Source organism: Mytilus galloprovincialis, chromosome 7 (genome assembly GCF_965363235.1).
Source record: "Mytilus galloprovincialis chromosome 7, xbMytGall1.hap1.1, whole genome shotgun sequence".
NCBI lineage: Eukaryota > Metazoa > Mollusca > Bivalvia > Mytilida > Mytilidae > Mytilus > Mytilus galloprovincialis.
In genome coordinates this window covers 26,422,514-26,444,930 of record NC_134844.1, presented here as the reverse complement: position 1 = coordinate 26,444,930, position 22,417 = coordinate 26,422,514, and the positions used below count along the sequence as shown (strand labels likewise).

Sequence of the window (22,417 nt, the reverse complement as noted above, 5' to 3'; positions counted from 1 at the left end):
TGTAACATTGTGTAATAACAGTTAATTTTTATCTATACTGTTTCAATTACACAGATTCAGTCAAAACTGGTATAGTGTTTAAGGGTCTAATTCACCATTTTGTAATGATCTCGATTCAGTATATACTGTGTAAACATTATAATTCCATGAATTGGTAGGATACCAAATTTGAGTTGATTTTTTAGGTATAGGTCTACCATGAATTGAACTGTTCAACATAGTACTAACTTTTAATAGGTTTGTATGCAAACTAGGGCAAAAAAATAATGAATCAATGTGGTATTGGGTTTAAAGTCTATTTCACCATTTTTTTCACAATGATCCAGATTAAATCAAATTGGTCTATTTCACGTACATTTTCAATGCTTCAGATTCATTCAATGCTGTTATCAATATTAGACTATGGTTTTTAATATTCCTGTACAACGGGGTTATTTGAGATTCTATTTTTGCCTGTTTATTATTTAATTCATACACTTTATACCTGAGAGATGTAGGCTATTTGCATATGTGGTAATACAACATTACAAATTCATATACTTTATTCTGTATTGTTTCATTTTCGTGAAAAGAAAAGCAATGAATTTACCCAGGTGACTGTTTTCTTAGTTTTGCTAAGTCATCAAAAACATGGAGAGCTGTACTAAGTCCCTCTGCTATGTGACTACAGGTCTCTCCTCCTCCACCAATAAATCTACAATAAAAAAGAAAATGATTATAGTACAACTACAATAAATTGATGTCAGTCAAATTATCACATTTATAGTCCTTGACTATACTGTAAATCCAGAAAATATTGCATACATTTATTATTGCGATTTTCAAGAATGGACAAAAATGTGAGATTAATTATTCGATTTCAGGAAAATCTCCATAAAACATAACAAATGTATGTTTAAGATATCAAAATGTGAGTTCTTATAATATCGCGATACTCATGCAGTGGCATTATTCGCATAAATAAAAACCTTGCAATAGTTATTCAAATTACAGTAATCAGACCACAGTTCAAATAAAGTACATTTAAGCAAGTTTATCTATAATCATGATAATTGAATCATCACATATTAAACTGAAATATAGTACATTCTTTTAATTTTGTTTACATACTATGACTGTTTGTTTTGTTCACACAACATAATACATTGTCAATATAATGGAATTTTATGCGAATGTCATACTAGAGGGTGGTAAAGGATAATTTTTACCATTTTTATTTCATGTGCAGCCGTGAAAAAGGTTCATTATTCACTGTGTTTCATGAAATTGGTAAAAAGATCAATGTGCAAGAAATTTTTAAATGTTCGTTCATCGTAAAATCATGAAAATGGCACTTTCATTTCGCTTTTACTGTGCAGATATCCCCCCCTTTTACACCCCTCATACAAGTGAGACGTTAAGCTAGCTATAAAACTAGGACAAATCCACCATTTTCTACTTAAGAAAATGGCTGTACCAAGTCAGGAATATGACAGTTGTTATCCATTCATTTGATGAGTATGAGCTTTTGATTTTGCCATTTGATTAAGGACATTTCATATTAAATTTCCCTTGAATTTCAGTATTTCATGGTATTTTAGTGATTTTACTTTTTTCTATTAGCTTGCCAAAAATCAAACAAAAACACATTTGAGAATAGCCCTAGAAATCATTATCTTACAAGGAACAATAACAAAATGTCACCAATGATGTCAGTCAGTCATATATTTAGATATATTTTCTTATTTCAAGTCTTTAACACCTGCTCATGTGAATGTCAGACATATTTGTAACTAACTGGTAATTGGTGTTAAAATGGATAAGGTCCAATGTAAAACAATCGATTACTTCATATACATGTTTATATACAATTTATGTACATAGTCTGAAAATATAAAAAAAAAAAATTAAGAGCTTAGAAACATGACCATGTAGACGAAAAGCGAGGTGCAATCTTACGAATTATAATTATAGCAAAAATTTTATTTTGAACCTGCTATTTGTACGATAGTTGGCTGAAAGTGGAATAAAATTAATTATAACAGAGGAAATATATTGTTATGGGTTCTATGGCATGTATATATAGTTTATCAATATACAAGTATGGATAAAATTTTAAAACTAAGAGAATTGCATAATTTTCATTCATTCTTTGTGTAAACTTTACATCCATGTTGAAAAAAATCTACCAACAAAGTATGTTTTTATCATTTTAGTATGTCAATCTAAGCCACTCAGACAACAATACAAGATTTTTATTGACCAATTTAATATAATGGACCCTCAAGGTGCATGCTACTCATAATATCATTTAACAATTATTATAGTGTAATAAATTATAACAGATATATTGTTACTGCACATATAATTGTACATACGGTGTATTATCAAGCCATGTTAAGAATTCATGGATGTTTGTTGTCACATCAGAACATCTGGCTGCAGGGTCTGGCATAATATCAGCACTGTAGAATGTAACCATGTTGTACAGAGTACAGCTGTACTGTAACGAAAAAATATAAATTGCATGAAAAATGTAGAATACTTATATAATAGTTCTTGAAAAACTGGTCATTATCGTGATATATGGACTGCCCACAGGACAGTGGTATTGACTAAGATAGTGATAATGACTGAGCCGGAGGCGAGGTCATTATCGCTGTCGCAGTTAATACCACTGTCCTACGGGCAGTCCCTGTATCACGATAATGACCAGTTTTTTTCAAGAACTATTATGTTTATTTCATTGAGAAACCATGTTTTGGTAAATTCTCATAAATTCAAAATGCCTAAAGCAAACTCGAGTAGTTATACGATTTCTATGACAAAAAGTGAATACCAGTCGTAGTAATACTGCCATTTTTTAGTGCTATTTTTCAGTATATAAATACTTAATCAAGTTCTCTATAATTTTATAATTAACGAAAATATATAGTAAACAATTCAACAACTTAAATATTCTATTGAAAACAGGAAAATGTTTTATAAGAGGGACATCTCCCTAAACAGAGACGCCACGCCCCACCGGTCATTAACAGAGAAACCACGCCCCAACGGTCATTATCAGACGGAAATCACGCCCCACCGGTCATTATCATGTCAAAAGTTTGTTAACGACCAGTTTTCTGGTCCGTTTTGTTCTGTTAATGACCGATTGAATGTATTACTAAAGAATAATGAATGTCATGTGGCCTCTTTTTATCCAATAGGAGAAGCTTATTCTTAACCGATATGAAATAATGTGGATTCATTATTATTGGTTGGATAGCTAATTTTGTGGGTTTTGTGGGAACAAGAAAACCAAAAATTGAAATGTTCAATGAAATATAATTAAGAATTGAATGCTTCCGGGTGCAGGAATTTCTCGCTACATTGAAGACCTGTTGGTGACCTTCTGCTGTTGTTTTTTCTATGGTTGGGTTGTTGTCTCTTTAACACATTCCCCATTTCCATTCTCAATTTTATTCTTTTTGTAACTTTATTGGGGTGTAAAAGCGTTGACCGAAGTACATTTTGTATGTAGCGCGGAAGCCCTTTATTTTAAAAATGTGAGCATGGTTAATGCTTTTACAACCCTATGAAGTTACAAAAAGAAGCATTCAATACTTATTATTACATTTTTTAGCTACGACCATGAAAAAACGATTTTTATCAAGTTTTTATTTAATTCACCTGTGCACTTTATTGTGGAACCTCGTGTCATCATGAATGTTTAATTTTATTGTGTAATGCAATTGATTACGGAATAACGTGAGATGGGCAGTAAGCCAATCAGAATAACTAATTATAATGAAACATACATCTAATGTAATTATATTAATATAAAAGTTGTATCTAGACTTTGGCAGAATTATGAAATCACATATCCACGAAAAATGCAAAGTTTCTGCAATCCACGAAAATTGGTACCCATGAAAATAAATGAATCCACAGAACCAGAGTTATATTTATACTGCTGTACATGTAGTTTCAAAAATTTTCATTATTACATTTTCCATATGATATATATTACAACATGTACAATAGCATGACATGAGGAATTCATTTTAAGACAATATAAATATCTTTAAAAAATGAACCCTGATCTTAAATTTACTAAGATTATCATGATTATTGAAAATGGTGATTTAAGACAACTGTTTAGATAATTTTAGAACTGAACCAAGCCAAGGGTCTCAACACGGTCATATTTGCCAGTCTTGTCCTAAACTGTAAGTATTTTGTCCTTAACATGTAATCAGGATTTAGGTCAAATTTTATTTTTCAACAGAAATAATTTTGGTCATTTTGTTGAGATGGAGTTTCAAAATCGCCATTTTGAACATATTTTTGTTTTGTTATCGATTTCCTGTAATTAAACTGCCTCTCTAGCATGTCTAGTAAAGTGTTATAATCCTGAGGGACCTCCTAATAACTATATTAATGCCTCTGAAGCTATTGACTAATGACCGCTTATCTCTTTACCCGTGTTTTTAATTCACACCTGGCTACTTATCACAAGCTTTTTTTGAAAAAGGGCACCAACTTTTAAGTTATATGAAAATGACCGAAATTAGGTGAAAAAATTTCCAGATCCTTTAACTGAACATATGCAGGAATCGTTCCATATATATGTACAAATGTATATATATTTGTCATGCCTGCTTTAACATTTATATACTGTCTTTTACCAAGAAACTTGTATCATAGTTATATATTTAAGATAAATACATAAAATACTAAGCAAAAACATATTTCTTAAGGCATACAATAATACATACATCACGTCCATAATCTGTTGGGTCAGCTGGACCTCCATTAAAAACTCTGGAAAAATAATAAGTTGTTATAAATAAAATAATACATAAATTATAAAGTTCAAGATAAGTAGTAATTTCTATTGAGGACAAGATAAAGTTTGACTTAGTACATTTTGGATGAACTCCAAAATTACATGACAACAACCAAAGTTGTTTTTTTATTCAACATGCATGTATTCAAACATGTCAAAGTAAATGAAGTATGTGCTAAAGAACACCATGAAGAACAATTTTGTAACCTTGGTAACATTGACTCATTCCAAATCTTTATACTCATTTCATCAGGAATTGTAAGAAATACATAGAAAATGCTACAGTATTTCAAAACATTTTGTGAATAAAGTTTTGAGGAATTCAATCAAGACATACATTGTACCACATCTCCTTAATTTCAAACTGGAGTCATAGCACAGTATAGATGTAATAAATTGCCTAATACTTTGAAAATAAAACTTCCCTATTTCAAGAAAAACACAGCTTAAATTTTCAAAATCAGTAGGAAGCTTTTTTCCATCCTATGTTCATTGTTGACTAGTTGTTATAAATTTACATGATAATTGTTAAAACAAATTTGACTTTTCATACAAAGTGCTGATTATGGCATACCTCAATACTTTTAAAATTCAACCTGTCTATAAAAATTCAACCGGTCTATAAAAATTCAACCTGTCTATAAAAATTCAACCTGTCTATAAAAATTCAAATCATCACATGCATCAACAAACAAGCAGTAGATATTTGACATTTGAAAAGTGCTCACTGGTACACATTTTAAACTTCAAATGCAGTCACTTTTAAGTCATTCAGTTATGTAATTTCTGAGAAAAGAGTGATGAAAATATTTGTTGTAGAAACATGACAAACAGATGGTCAAGGTCATATCAATAGTGCTCCACTAGATGTGGTATTGAAATGTAAATATGAAAGTTTCATTTTATAAAATGTTATGAGCAAATGTACTTGATAAAAATGTAAAAGTGGTTATATTAACTACATGTAATTCAGTCAAGATATCTTCAATCAAAAATGACCATGCAATACTATTATTAGCAAGACTTATAAATACACATGATACAATTAAATCAATATAACAACAATCATGACAATGTATTACTTAACCTTGTTAAAAAGGAACTAAAGAAAAGTGGTACTTGATATTTTCATATAAAAATGTATATATATCAATCATGTGTATTTATAATACATGTATACATGTATCATGTATATATATATACATGTTTCATGTGTACATATCATGCATATATCATGTATATTAAAATTTTACTCAAATTATATTTTCATTATCATGTCATGAATTTTTTTATGACATGATGATCATAATTCAAATTATTTTTCTCAATGGTTTTACTGTTTATCAACTAATCTTTATTTTCATGATTTTAGTAAAGTTATTTTCACTAGGATAGATTAAGGGGGCTGAGTGCTCTGACTCGTCACTTTTGGAAGTGGTGAGTCCCAGATGAATCAGATGAGTCTACATGAATATATTACAAAGATACCAATATCATGAATATAGTTTTGATATATAATATTGTCTTATTTAAAAATGTTTTTGGCTAAACATGCTAAAAGGGCTTCCTAGAAAGGAGTAATCTTTTTTAACACCACAAACACTGTCTTTAGTCAGGTAAAAAGTACATACTGGTTTATTGATGTTTGATGCCACTTTCAACACTATCATGACTATTGTGCTAGCCTAATTTGTGGTGGTCAGTTTTCAAAAGTAGAGAAACTGGAGTGCCAGGAGAAAACCAACAACATTCAGTAGGAAAAATAACAATCCTAGTCAATTTTCATTAAGCATATTAGAATCAAGAGCACAACCTGCCATGTTGGGAATTCAGGCTAGTGACACAGTAGATTGACTATTTACTTTAGACTACTCTGCCACTGAGGCCAAAACAGTACATACAATGTATAATAAATGTATACAAGATAACAACAAACAAATTTTGCACCAATCCAATTGTATGGGATTTGTTTTTGATTGTTGAAGGCTGTACATACATTATGATTCACGGTCACCTGTAGCTGTTAACATCTTTTTCGTCAGGTTTTCATTGGATAGTTGTCTCATTGACAATCATGTCACATCTGTATGTATTTATTTAGCATCGGTTCAACTGTTGAACACTACTATAAACTCTCTACTTTTATCAACATTTAGTGGTTATCATACAATCATTCTACTCAATATACAACTTGTACTTGACCTACATCATGATTCATGTACATGTATTACAGCTGACACTGTAAAACTTGTATTTGACCTACATCATGTACATGTATTACAGCTGACCTATTATAAGTAGACTAGTAGAATTTGAGAAACAGACCTTTAAAGCATGAAAAATGAATGTTCACAATAGACTATAAACATGAGGTCAACTTCAAATAAACCATGTTAAACCCTGTCAGATGGACATGTAAAATGTACACAATCATCCTTTTTACAAGTAGACATTTTTTGCACCCTCTTTTGTCGTATTTAAAAAACCCTGCTGTAATTTATGATTGGTACTGCGACTTACATTTGTACATGTATCTTTTAGTTAATCAGTCCAACATGTTGAGTTATTTCTACGAAAGTGAAGCTTTGTACTGCAGCACATTTTGTTATATGGTTGAGTATCATAATTATTGAATGGAATTAAAAGACTATGACAAAGTTCTGCAACTTTGTACCTCTGCAATTCTTAAAATGCATATCAACTTATTATAACATGTATAATTTAAAGGGTAACCAGCTGGCAGACAATCATTTTGATTTACAATTTCATGTAAATTTACTAGTAGAATAGCTGACATAGTTTTTATTGGCTTTACAACTGCAATGCATGACCATCATGACCATTGACCAGCTGTCACATTGTTATTATCTGACAGTTCAACACTTTAATATAAGTTAGGGCGACAATAAAAACACCTTTCTGAACATTGCTGAAAGATAAATGTATATTCAATTTATCAATTTTTTACCGACACGGTTAATTATATCTGCTTGGGTTGTTCACACTATTTTGTGGTAATTTAACAACACTGTATTTAAAAAGTGGAACTTTAAGAGGTGGTTTATAAAATTGAGAATGGAAATAAGTGTCAAAAGACTAAAACCTGACTATAGAGTAGAAAACAGCTGAAGGCAACCAATGGGTTCAATCATGTCAATACAGCGAGAAAATCCAGCACATGGAGGCATGCTTCATTTTGTATGATAACCACTAACTGAGTCTAGCAGTACTAGTAATATTTTTATCACAAGAAGAAATGAAGCTAGTTAAATTGTTTTATCACAAAAAACAATGACACTACATGTCCTAATTATTGTCATCTAATAAAATCTATATTTTTTAACCTGAACATGTCAGATGAAAATCATGAAATATGAAACATTGGCACCAAAATTAATTAAATATCTGTCCATAACCAGGGATCTCCATGGCCTGTTTAACGACGGCGCCCCGCCATCGTTCAAATGTCTTGCGCCATCGTCAAATGACTCGCGCCATCGGGTAAATTGTCTTGCGTCATCGTCAAATGACTCGCGCCATTGTTAAATTGTCTTGCGCCATCGTTTTTTGTAGCCAGACGCCATTTTTTTTATCAATTATAATCAAATGCATGTAATTGCATAACCCTTTGGCTTTTTATGTTATAATCCAATGGAATTGGATTATAACATAAAAAGTCAAAGGGTTATGCAATATTCCAATACAGTTCTAAGGCCTGAGGGATATCCGGATTAACATGATTAAGATCGCTAATCACTTGTACCTGAGCTTGTACAGGTAGATCAACAAACCAGACAGGAGAATACTGTCTGAGGATAGACGATCCATTTGTCGAATTAATCAACTAAGTTTCAGCAAATGATTATGATAACTTAGATTAAATAAATAAATTAATAATCCAGTTACAAAGAAAACAGTTTAACAAGTCGAACACGTGCTTTATGTTGACTTACGCAATCAGCATCCCCCTTTTTTAAGAAGTACAAAATAAGACGCAAAACAGTAAATATTATTTCATCGCAAATAACTCGAGTACTGCTGTAACGATAATTTAGAATTACTTTAAAAGTTTAAAAGTAAAAACTTAAATATTTCCTGTAAAGAAATATAGTATCGTAATTCCGAATTCATTTCGTATATTACAATCAAATTGATACAGTAACATCCGCGTTTCCGGTTTCTATTCAGACTCGAAAGATGCATGTTGCACAGCATCAATTTGCCAGATAAAGTCATTAAAAACCTTTTCATTTGTCAACGTTTGCTTTACAAATCTCTTTAACCTTTTACATAACCCGTACGAAATGTTTTCTTGTTGCTGCAAATCAGCCATACTGGTAATGGGTTCCATGAAAAATAAGCTCCACATCATATGATTTTTAACCCCCATAACAATTACCAAAAATACAAGAAATCTACACGGGGACCTTCATGACAGCTTTTAGTCATTCTCTACTAGGGGGACCATGAAGACTTGGCATTTGAATAGTTAATCAAAGCGCTGTAAGCGCTGAAGGCAGTTAACCAAAAACCAAGGCAACGGTAATTATGAAAACTGTGGCAATGTTGCCTCAACATTAAACATTCATATATAGTACATTCATGTTTATCTAATGATTTATTTATTAAGGCAAATAATTTATATGTTATCAAGGTTTCAAAAGCAATGCATACATGTATATCAATGTATATTTTTTTATGGTGAGTCTGCAGTGGTACAAGTTCCCAATGATTGCAGTTGTTCTACTTGGTAGTTAACCTTGGTTTTATTTGACTGCTAGAAGTTCAAGTTGACTTAGTATGAACTTGTAATAGTATGAATGGACTGGTTTCCCTGGAGAGAAAACTGAGTTTGTGTTCTATAGTACAAAAGTTATGAGACTCGAATCAGACAAATGTTCACTACAACAGGGATCAAAGGTGAGGTCTGACTGACCTGCCCATAGTAAATGTAAATGATTTGTTATTTTGTCCCATACATATGAATATATATAATTTAGGGGTGGGGATCTCAACGGTTTTCAAGTTCTCAAACAGGTAGGGGTAGGCCCCCCCCTTTTTGGGAAAAAAATTGGTTGCTTATATAGGGAATCACTGAAGCGTGACTGGAGCGGGCCCCCACTTATGAAAATTTCTGGATCCGCCACTGGGGGTAGGGTGACCCTAGGGACTTCCCCTACATTTCATTTTATTTGTTATATTGTCCCATACATGAACATATATGGTTTAGGGGTGGGGATCTCATTGGTTTCCAAGTTCTCAAACAGGAGGGGTAGGGTGACCCCAGGGACTCCATCTATATTTCATTTAATTAGTTATATTGGCCCATACATGAATATATATTGTTTTGGTGTGGGGATCTCAACCGTTTCCAAGTTCTCAAACAGGAGGGTTGGGGTGACCACAGGGACTTCTCCTATATTTTATTTGATTTGTTATATTGTCCCATACATGAGTATATATGGTTTAGGGGTAAGGATCTTGACCATTTCCAAGTTCTCAAACAGAAGGGTGAACAGTGACCTCAGGGACTCCCCTATCTTTCATTTGAATTGTTATATTGTCCCGTACATGAATATATGGTTAAAGGGTGGCGATCTCAACGGGTTTCAAATTCTCAAACAGGAGGGGGTGGGGTGACCCAAGGGACTCCCCCTATATTTCATCTGATTTGTTATATTGTCCCATACATGAATATATATGGTTTAGGGGTGGGGATCTGGAACATTTTTAAATTCTAAAACAGGAAGGGTGGGGTGACCCCCAGCGACTCTTTCTATATTTCATTTGATTTTTCATATTGTCACAAACATGAATATATATGGTTAAGGGGTGTGGATCTTGACCGTTTCCAAGTTCTCAAACAGGAGGGGGTGGGGTAACTCCAGGGACTCCCCCTATATTTCATTTTATTTATTATATTGTCCTATACTTGAATATATGCAGGGGCGGATTCAGGGGGGGTGTTGCGAGCTTGCACCCCCCTTAAATTTGCAAAGCATGGGTTGTTCTCAGCTTAATAAAGAATATTCCGATAATTTTACCTCAAATTTTTTTTAGCCTCGCTCTACTCTGGGAACAGTATATCTAATATATAATATTAATATATATGTTCCTGCTCTGCTCGGCGAAAATTTAAGTTTGTGCCCCTCCTTACCTAAAATGCTAGATCTGCCCCTCATATGGTTTAGGGGTGGGGAGCTTGACCATTTCCAAGTTATCAAACAGGAGGGGGTAGAGTGGCCCAAAGAATTCCACCTATATATCATATGATTCACTTATATTTAGGTATATATATTATTGTTGCATTATTTGTGAAAATAAAGAAACTTTCAGCTACTTTAATTGACCATTCAAAATTGAGAAAAAAAAATAACCCTTCGAAATTGCAGTAATATGTTTACACTTTAAAAGCATCTCACATGCATTATCATCATTTATCACTGATAAAGAAAATTTAGACTGTGACCATGAACATGTATATTGTTAGATATACTGTTCCCAGCTGTCACGTTGTATTGGATTTTTAAATTAAAATTTGTCAAAAAGTAATTTTGGGTTTCTGTATAAAATATTTTTCTGCTTTTTCTTTCTTTTACATATGTCTTTTGGTTTACAATTCTAGTGTTTATATTCATTTACCATGCATAGATTTATTTTTTCATCTGCTTTGATTTATTTTGTAAATGATCGCCAAACCCGGAATTATCCTTATCCGCTTCCGGAATCGGATCCTATATTGTAAAATTTTGTCTTCACAGTCACCATTGTTGTTTTTGTCAATCAGATACGATTTTACTCGAATTTATACAATATTTGTCGGCGAATTTCTGTATAAAGCTAGCGGTTGAACAAAATGAACATCGCTGTCATGAATAATAATGATAAAAATAAGTTTTTAGCTCGTTTAATTGGAGACTTTGGTGACTTGCATGGAAGGTTTGCAAAGTAATTTCTTATTTTCTTTCAAGTGGAAGGTGACCGTTGGGCGTAGCTAGAAACCAACTATCCTAGTCGAAATTCCGCTTGCAAAAGTGGAAGGTCGCGGACCTCGGACCACCGCTAATTTGCACACCTGCCTCCAAATTGAAAAGCTACGAAAATTTCTTTTTCTAATTTGAAATTGCCGCCAACAGCATGAACAGTTGAACTTATTATATAATAGACTACTGACGTAATTGTACTACGTATTGATGACAAACAATATCCCTATGACTTTTGCCATTTGGGAAATCTAAACTACTTGTCTTAAGAGATTTTCGGCGATTAAATATTTCATACAATTGTTCTTTGACATCTTCGCTAAAAGCACAAGTCATAATGAACTACACAAGGGTTCTTAATAAGCACTACTTCCTATGTGTAACTTCAAAACTTTTGGATAAATCGACGATCATTTAAGGTTTTTCTGGTCATATTTTTTGTAATCCAGAATAAAAAGTATTAAAAAAGTGTTCAATTAGTTATATATAACATAGTAGCGAGCTAAATAATAACAATGGCAAGTATTTCAGCATTTATTGGGTAGAACACAAATCTAGGGCGCTCGCATAATGCAGCTTAACTGCATAAAAACGGCAATAAATGAAAATATTGATACTTCTAATTCTATAATGAAAATTCAAATAAATATAATTTAAATAAGCAATGAATTAGCACGTTCACCATTCCTTGTATGGAGGGATAAAATACTTCCGATCGCGCTACACTGTACAGCTTAGACACGGTTTGTAATGGTAAAAGTTCCTCCATCGTTCAATTTTCATCCATGGAGATCCCTGCATAACCATGATTACAGTGCCTTTATCATGCTTATATTCTTTAATAAGGGTGTCATAAAAATGAAGCCATTGAAGCTAAGCTAAGTGTTAGAATAGTGCTTAAGAGTGCTCTTTGAGCAAAAAATTACCCTGTCCTTTTCAAAAGCTTTTGGTGATTACTACCATATTACCAAAAAAAATAATAATGTTGATGACCATTCCAATAAAACAAAAAAATAAGGTAATAGTCAGATGAACCCTGTCAAGAGTCTGCTTTATGAAACCTTACATTGTACATGTATAATCATTCTATACACTCAAATACAATCAATGTCTTCACACTCTTAAATTAACTGAGAAACAAACATGACCACAACTAATTTTTTAATCTTTCTTTTTTGGGGGGCAATTTTGCTAATATATATATATATCTTTCTTTGGTTATTCGTGTTAACCTGTTAACAACACACTTCTTAGCACAGACACTCGTTTCTATCCATTGAAAGTCCAATTATCAACGTTCGTAAATATACGTTGATAGTGGGGCTTCCAATGGATAAAAACAAGTGCCTATGCTTCTTAGAATTGATAATGGTAGTTTTAATCTTTATTACAGACACAGGTTATTCCAAAGAACACTTCCTTAAAGTATAATATTCCCCAAAAGTAAATGGGGAATCCCCAAAGTTTGAACTAAGAAATAAATAAATGTCAAACAAAATTAAAAACATTAATAACAATCAACATTCTCTTACTCTAAAGTGGGGATAATATAATTCTCCTTTAAGACGTCAATATATCCACCGAGATTTGCAGTTCCTTCAACAACAAATACAACATCTGACGGGTTTTTAAAACTGTCTGAGATTACCATCGTCCGTTTCTTTCTAGCATATGGAAATTGAAAACGGAAGTAGGGCGATTGACAGATACTTTTACGTTATTCCGCATGCGCATGAATTACGAAACCGTTAAATATAGTTCTTATTCTTCTTCGGGAAATGTTCATATGTAAGCATCTTTTAGTATATTACATCGTAAATTTTCAGTATAATGGACATATATTAAATTTTTTTGTGACAAATATTAGTTTTTTACGATTATTTGGCAAAAATATATTTCTTCTACAAAATAAAACTCGAAACGAAAACGGGTGAAATTACGGAATAGGCGAAAGGTCAAAAGTTGGCACTTAGTCTGTTTCAGTTTGCAGCGAGGGTATTAAACAGTTATATAGGTAGCTCTTAAGAGATATTGGTGTTGTTTTAAGTAATTAGGAATGTAAAATCTGCGACAGTTTTATGATTTTTAATAATGCCAATGATTTTTATCCTTACATATAAGATCTTTGGGTTTTTATATGTCTCTGGTTGATAGATGAAATATTTGCCACTGGACGTGAATCAACAACAATATCAACAAGCATTAGCCTTTCAAAAAGGGCTAGTCGACTCTTAACTGATGAAAATGGAAAGTGCTCTCGCTTTGTAGATTAATTCATTTACTAGAATAGCCACGTGCATCAATCAACAAATTTTACCACACCGTGAGGTCACACGTTATGAAGTAGTATATATATCGTTTAACGTTGTTGTTTATGAAACTCCAGATCTGGAGATTCGACTATTTATAGATAAAAGTTACCTGTGTTCCAATATCATGAATATGCATGATTAATGACCAGGCAAAATCTAATTGCTAAAATAGAGAGGACAAATCCGATACTCTACGGGATTGAAGGACATTTACTAGGTTTGGATTGTCCTAACCAATCAATAAACTTTGATTATTCACGTCTCGTAATATCTTCCAATCACGTAGCAAGAAAAATTCACGTACTGACTGTCCATCATTCAATAGGAGTCGATAAAAAACAACTATTGAGTTTGATGCATTCTCGACAAAATCTTTTGTTTTAGTGAACATTGGTGTGTTTAAGGCATCATCACTTCAGTTCCAATGTTGATTTAGTGGTTGGAAGACTATGAAAGTATGATGCTATATTATAATATACTGTTTATCATGTTAATTTTGTGGGTGTAAAATTTCGCGATTTTCATTGAACAAATGTTGAATAAGGTATACGAAATATTTTGGCATATAATATTTTGTTGAATTCAAAAATTTTGTCAATACTTTTACATGTGCATTTTTAAATTGGTGGAATTTATTTTGTCGATTTTGTTCTATCCGCTAAAAATTAGCGAAAATTTACACCCACAAAAATAACCTGCTATACAGTATTGCACAAATTTGAAATTATTCGGCAAACTGAACTCTCATAATTGACAATCAGCACTACTGTCATTAGGGAATTGTGATTAAGTACCTACAGAACGAATATTATTTCTATTTTATCCTGCACAATGACATTTATTTAGACTCTTGATGAAAGTTAATAGTGCAGGAATACAGGTGATCCCCTCTATCTGGTAAACAATGTCATAAAGGCGCTCATAGTTTTTTCGATGAAGGACAAACTCGAAAGTGGTCTATTACAGTATATTCAGAAATATTGCATACATTTACTTTTGTTATAGAATTGCCAGTAACATGATGAATGCAAGATTTATTAATAACTATTGTGAATTCAGGAAAAGCTTTAAACATTCACAATTTCACATGCATCAGATATTAGAATTTGAGTTCTGTTCATTGCAATACTGCCCCTGTCACATTATCAGCATTAATTTAAACCTCTCAATACAGTGTAATTTATGAATTTACATACATGACATACATTAAAAGCAAATTCAGTATTTCAAAGCTTTTATGTATTGTTTTTATGCATATATGGCCTCCTGGGGTCCTAATTTGGTGAATAAAAATATTCTATTCTATTTTGTATTTGTGTGTGCATCTGCAGATTTATTCCTTTAACTGTTATGAATCACAATTCATATCTGAACTTCGTATTTTTGTCAATACATTCAGATATTTATATAAAACGATATATTTCATGTATTTTATGTGAAAAAGAGGAGAAAGGGACATTCAACCTCAAAAATGGAAAACAAACTGAAAACACCATGGGAAAAAACAAAAACCATGACAAGACTAAGACCTGAGTACACGAAACACAACATAGAAAACTTAGACATTAGACATGTAGACATAGAGCCATGAACCTCTCAAAAACTGGGGGTATTCTCAGGTGCTATGAATGAGAAGGCAGATCTAATGCTACACATGACTATGTGTAAACCAATTTAGTTTTTTGCAAAATATATAATATTCAAATGACATTTTTAATTATACATGTTATTTATCTACCTAAACTGACTCTTACATGTAATTTAATACTTGTGATGGTTGGTTTGCTCCCTCTTACATCATGTACATGATGTACATGTCTTATGAAATGAAATTTGGTTCAATACATGTGCAATGATGTATGTATACATGAAGGTTTGCAGTGTTGTCTTGATTTCAATTAATGTAATATTTTCATTACGAAAAATATAAATAAAAGCAATAGGTAAACTGCATTTGGTGTTGGGAATGAATATAAAGTTTACATGTCTGTCTGGCATGGTTTATACAACCTTCATCTCATTTTCATGGATCACTCATAATGACAATTTAATGTGATACTTGAAGTACATGAAGTAAGATCTTCATATTACAGATCGACTTTCATCATTAATGCAATTTTAAGAAAACCAGGTGAGACATTATGATTATAGTGTGTGCACTCTTGGTACCCATTTTTCTGGTTTTGTTGCAGAAACTATAAGAAATAGAAAGAAATGGTTTGCAGCAAAAATGTTTACAGTTTAGCAAATGAGTCCTACAAATAAATCATCATGACCAAAACAGTCAATTGAAATATGAGTTATTTCCCCTGAGGAATGATTTACTCAACATTTTGAATTTTTAGTCATAGGCTATACATGCTATAGTGGTTAGGGAGAAAATTTAAAAAAAAACAAAATTGATCAGCAAGATAACATTTAACAGGGCCAAATTATCCGACTCCTTACTGGATATATTGCCCTTAAATGATTGTTTTTTTAAATAATTTCTTTAATTTTGCCCATTAGGTTCAAAAGATTACTAGATAAGTATGAAACAAATTTCATTAATACAATTAACATGTACAACATTGTCTTGCAATCAGATTGGCAAATAATCAAACTGATCGCAATTAAAGTAAGATGAATATCTAAGTTACATATTTATACCTGCTTAGTGATTCAGGCTCTTGGGAGCCTCTTGTTTGATTTATATACTATTAATACTTTCCATGTTTTCTTTTTAGTTAGATGATATACAGTTAACAAAATGGCAGCAATACCGAGAAGTTTAAGAATATTTCCTGCTTCATGTACTCGTTTAACAAGACAGTTGTTTCCAAAACCACATCACAGAAATAAATTGTCACAAGCAAGGTCCACATGTTTACATTACAGTACAGACAAAAGGAGTGTACCTCCTATTACTAACGTCAATGGAGAGACAATAGTACGGAGTCCATATCCAGATCTCTCAATACCACAGTGTTCCTTCGCAGAATATGTGTTTGAACAGCTCGATAACTTTTCTGATTTTGCATTGATGGTGTGTAAAGTATTTTCTTCACAGGTTTACAATGGCAAATGAATGGGGTTTTAATGGTTGGAGATAAAAAAAAAAAAATAGTAATTTAAAAGCATGTTACTCCTTACAAATTGTAAGTACAAAATGTACTTAAGGATTGGAAATATTATACATGTACAAGCACATATGTACATAGCACAGTTTTTTGTTCATTTTTTATACATACAGTTAATTTTTAAATTGTACTGAAGTGTTTGATTTTTTTACTGTAATCTAAATGCAACTGCTAATCAAATCAAAATCCTGCATAATGACAACCATGAAAACTCTTGATGAAATTTGATAGTGCAGTAATATAGGTGATCCACTCTATCTCGTAAATGACATCATATAATAAAGGAGCGTATAAATGATGAAGTTTTCCAGTGAAGAACATAACTTAAAAGTGGTCTATTGATGTGTTTCCTTTTTTGTGGTATGATAAATCGATAATTTGTATATTTTTTTCAGGTTGATAATACATCAGGCAGACATTTCAGTGGAAGGCAACTAAAGGAATATTCCATTAAAGTAGCTAGTGCATTGACCAAAATGGGGTTCAAGAAAGGGGATAGATTTCTAATATTTTGTAGCAATTGTCCTGAGTATGCTATCATGTTTATGGCCTGTAGTGCACTAGGAGTTATTGTTAGCACTGCCAACCCTGTATATACAGATGGTAAGAAATATTATAAAGAGAAAGCTTTTTAAAGTATTAGTGAAAAATTGTCCAAGATATTTATGCACTTTAATAAAAGACAAATCACTTTACATATTTATTTATTTTTTAATCAAACCCCATTGAACATGTCTAAAACAAAAATGGATTATGGTCATATATCAGAAAATGAACTTTGCGATATCTAGTTAACTAGTGAGGCCTATGTTTATGAATTGATGAACTCTGGTCTTAGGTTTTCTTGTGAAATAAGAGTGTTCTAGTGTGTCATAGGCAATGTTTTCAAAAATCATAAATTAGTTCATGACAAATGGATTAGCATTTACAAAAAGATAGAGTATAACTATTTTAACTGTCTTACAATTCACACGTTCCAAATATTTTTTTATCAGTAATTTGTATAGAACATATGATATGCCAAAATTATTGTTCCAGCTGAGTTAGCAAGACAGATATTACACTCTGAATCTAGTGCCATAGTAACATTACCAGGTCTGATGCCAACGGCTGTGAAAGCTGTTAATTCAACCAAAGAAATAGCGCAGCAAGTAAAGGTACTAGTTTACATTGTAACACATAATAATAAGGGATACTTAAGTTTTCCTTATTAAGGAAGCATTAAACGATTTAATCAGTTAAAATTTAATTGCTTTTAATGAATACTGCTGCGATACCAAATAAAATAAAGAATGCCATTCGCACTATTTTCTTAAAAAATCAAGAGAAGACATATTTCCTATCAAATTCAATAAGTTATCTGCCCTTGATTTAGAAAAAAAATAAATTTGTAAATTTTAAATAACTCAAAGTCACTTAATTTTTCAAGAGTTCAGTCGTTGAATTTTCAATTTAGATATTTCTGTTGTATATTGAATGATACTGCCAAAAAGAAATGCTAAAAAAATAGAGACTTGATCTACATTAAAATATATTCACACATAAAAAAAATGGAAAAGCCATCCACTCTGTGAGGATTCACAATGCTTATCCTCTGTTTACTATGACATTCACAGTCTTTCAATGTCGCAGGTGTTAGAAACTAAAAAAAAAACATTAACATGCTTTTTAAACATGTTAAATGTCATGTAAAAATGAATCAATCAGATATTTATAGATGTATTTTTTTAATGTAAATATTACAATAAGATTACTATTTTTGAGTCATTGAGACAACTTTCAACAAGAGACCTAATGATGTAAAAGTTAACATCTTAAAGTACATATGAACCAAAAATAAATGAAAAAAATCAATTAATTATTTTAGTTGACTAATGACAGTTTTATTTAATTGAGTTATTGTAGGGTTCACAGTTGAGAAATAAGAAGTTTTTAGTTCAGACCAGTAAAACAAATAGAGTAATTTATCCAATTATCCAATATCCTCTTACTTTAAGGTTATTGGTTAGGCCTTACTGTGTCCTATTATGGCTATATGTTACTTCTGTCATTAGGTCTCTGGTGCAAGAATTGTCTCATTGGCAATTATACCACATCTTCTTATTTTTGTAATTATACTATCTTTTCTGCAGTCCATTATATTATTTTGTGTTTAATAGAACATGATTAAGCTAAATACATGTTAATTTTATTTGTTTTCTATTTTAGTTGATAATTAGCATAGGGAATTCTGATGGAGCAATCCCATTCTCTTTGCTAATGGAGGATGATGGGAAAGCATTTCCTGAGAACACAGATATCAATTCAAAAGAAGATATTCTAGTCCTGCCTTACTCCAGTGGAACCACAGGGCTTCCAAAGGGTGTTATGTTGTCACATTATAATATCATTGCAAACATTGAACAGCTTATTAGGTGAGTAACGGTAAATAAAGCTTGTCCTCTCACTAAGTAATTCAAATTTTGTAACTATGATGAATGCATCTTTCCCATAGAATTTTTAAGTAAAGCATACCATGCATGCCTCAAATCAGATACAGTAACAAATCTTTAAGTGTACCTGATATTTTGACTTACATCTAGAAATTGTCAATGAGGGTTTGTTCAGAACAAAACTATGACAAAAGGGATGATTTCAGCTATCCAATTGCAAAAATTCCACTTCTTCTTATCATACTTTAGCAAGTAAGCTTTAAACTCAGAGATCCAAGTGCTAAAGTTGAAATCATCTCTTTGCAAGTTTTGCTGACACAATCACAAAATGGTTATACTTTTTTGTAGTTATAAAACTATTGTATCACTAGCTTGTCAACACTGAGGATGTGAGTTTGAATCCCTCACGTGGCAGGTGCAATGGGCTCTAATCTTAATTGATTAGAATTGTCAGTTTTACTTCCAAAGGTCAGTGGTTCTCTCCAGACACCCCGGCTTCCTCATCTAACGTATCTAATAAAAACTGACAGCCACAAAATAGCACAATAGTGCTGAAAATGTTGTTTAACACTTATCAATCTATGTAGTTGACTGTCAACTTGTTTGTCTTTTTCGCTGTCTTCTTTTATTTGCCATGACGTTTCTTTCAACTTATAAGTTTTGAACATCTCCTTAGTATTTTCCACCTCTTTTATTATTTGATATTGTCAGTCGTGAATTTAAATGGTGCAAATTTTGTTGTATAAACTTTGTGTCAATAAGATTTTAAAGGAGGAGATTAATGATGTAAAACTAGAGAAATATGTGTTAATGTAAAAGAATTGATATCCCAAATATATTTAGGGAATAAAACAAAATACTGATAATCGTTTTCTATTATTGAAGACTTTATGTTGACCTCTAGATGTCTTCACTTTGTCTTGTTGTATTAAAGTAAGCCAAACATCAACTTTATTCATGATTGAATCAAAACAAGTTGTTTGTTTGTATGAAATTTTAGACGAAAAATTAACACCTGCAGCTGATATCATTCACAATATAAATTTGTAGAAAAATGTGTTAATTGACAGGAAGCAATATCCCAAATATCAGGAATATATAAAAAGAATAAAAAAAATACTGATGCTTACTGTATTAATAAACTTACTTAAACTCACACCATATAGAGAGCTAAAAAAATCCATCAAAATTTATACCTTTATCAAAAGGAAACCAAAAATTTATGAATAAAAAATTCTGAATACATTATAGAGAGGGGGGTGGAGGGTCTTAATCCTGAAATCCTGGGCTTAAAAACATGAAATCCTGAGGTCCCAAATTTAAAGAAATTGAAATCCAGATATCCCGTTTTTCAAAAAAAAGATTTTCCGGATCCCGAAATCCCAAGCTTAAAAACACCACATCCCAACGTCCTGAAAAAGGTCCTGCCCCCCTCATTGTATTGAAGATTTTTTTTGTTAAGAATCATAGCATAGCATTGTCATATGGTATATTTCTTTCAATTTTGTGGGTAAAAATATTTGCAAGTTGAGGAAAACATTGTTTTTTTTTTGTAACTTGATCATGTTGATCTTACTTCATTTCAGGGTTTTTGATAAATTCTGTATACCAGTATATAGACAACTTTAATATACCTGCAATAGCATAGTTTTCATTAAATCATTAAGGTGTAACAGCTGACTCATGCATAACAGGATCTCAAAGTTAGACTATTCGGAAATTTGTAATTTGAAATTCATGGATTATATATACTCAAAGTCCACAGAACTTATAATCTAGGATTAAAATATAAATCTACTACTTTGGATTCATTATTATTCGTTGAATGTACTAATTTTCGTGGGTTTCGTGGGCACAGGTGAACCACGAATTCAAATTTTCATCAAATAACATATTATCAATAGGCTTTGTATACAAAGATTGGCAAAAGCACGAAATCACATATCCACGAATAAGCAAGTTTTCAGCAATCCATGAAAATTGATACACATGAAAAATAAATGAATCCACAGTATATGAAATTGTTTAAATATATAATACTATTAGATTATCTCCCTTTATAATAATCCGTCTTTTAACAGGGGACCAATGAGCCACCTTACAGCTGGAAAAGACAGTTTGATAGGAGTTTTACCATTCTATCACATCTATGGCATGGTTGTGGTCCAGTTTGGATCTATATGTTTGGGGACCAAGCTGGTTACTATACCTAAATTTGAACCAGAGCCCTTTCTCAGTGCAATTCAACAAAACAAGGTATACTTAGAATGTTAGATCATTGTAAAAGGAGATGACTACCAAATTATTGTAAGTTATGAAAAAGACTCAAATAACTAGAGCAGATTAATAAAGTGGACATGTTTCAGCACCCTCATGACAAAGACAATATGAAAACATTCTTTTAGTACGAAATTCGGACGTAGATTGTACTAATTTAGGCATAACAATGTCACCATGTTTGGTAATTATTAATGGAAAAGGAAAGAAGGTTATAAAGTGGACTTGAACAAAATGGGTTTCAAAATAACATTATATATGAAAACATTGACAAATTAAAAAATATTATGAGAAAGTTGAGAATGTTGGTAGTAAACAGATGTACATACATACATGTACATGAAAGGTTTCTTGATTGGTTATCAGAGAGAATTATATGTTGATGGCTATTTTTACTAAAGATAGCAAAAATATCACAAAATTCTATTATTGATTACAAATGTTGTAAATCTTTCAAACATTGAGGAATTTGTGTTTTATTCCA

General features: G+C 31.8%; 2 protein-coding genes across 10 annotated transcripts in view; one reads left to right on the top strand and one right to left on the bottom strand.

Annotated features, from left to right (window-relative positions):
* The window catches only part of LOC143082648 (mediator of RNA polymerase II transcription subunit 25-like), a 38,873-nt gene extending 25,395 nt beyond the window's left edge, over positions 1 to 13,478 (bottom strand). For all 7 annotated transcript variants that reach the window (XM_076258443.1, XM_076258444.1, XM_076258446.1 and 4 more), the window contains exons 1-4: positions 13,326 to 13,478; positions 4,740 to 4,785; positions 2,358 to 2,482; positions 590 to 694 (exon numbers count right to left, since the gene is read on the bottom strand). In XM_076258443.1, coding sequence (XP_076114558.1) covers positions 590 to 694; positions 2,358 to 2,482; positions 4,740 to 4,785; positions 13,326 to 13,444 — 395 coding nt within the window. In that variant the 5' untranslated portion in view covers positions 13,445 to 13,478. The remainder of the gene's footprint in view (positions 1 to 589; positions 695 to 2,357; positions 2,483 to 4,739; positions 4,786 to 13,325) is intronic.
* A 236-nt stretch (positions 13,479 to 13,714) lies between these two features.
* The window catches only part of LOC143082646 (putative 4-coumarate--CoA ligase 1), a 28,392-nt gene continuing 19,689 nt past the window's right edge, over positions 13,715 to 22,417 (top strand). For all 3 annotated transcript variants that reach the window (XM_076258442.1, XM_076258441.1, XM_076258440.1), the window contains exons 1-6: positions 13,715 to 13,807; positions 16,832 to 17,130; positions 17,620 to 17,827; positions 18,263 to 18,381; positions 19,433 to 19,638; positions 21,738 to 21,912. In XM_076258442.1, coding sequence (XP_076114557.1) covers positions 16,855 to 17,130; positions 17,620 to 17,827; positions 18,263 to 18,381; positions 19,433 to 19,638; positions 21,738 to 21,912 — 984 coding nt within the window. In that variant the 5' untranslated portion in view covers positions 13,715 to 13,807; positions 16,832 to 16,854. The remainder of the gene's footprint in view (positions 13,808 to 16,831; positions 17,131 to 17,619; positions 17,828 to 18,262; positions 18,382 to 19,432; positions 19,639 to 21,737; positions 21,913 to 22,417) is intronic.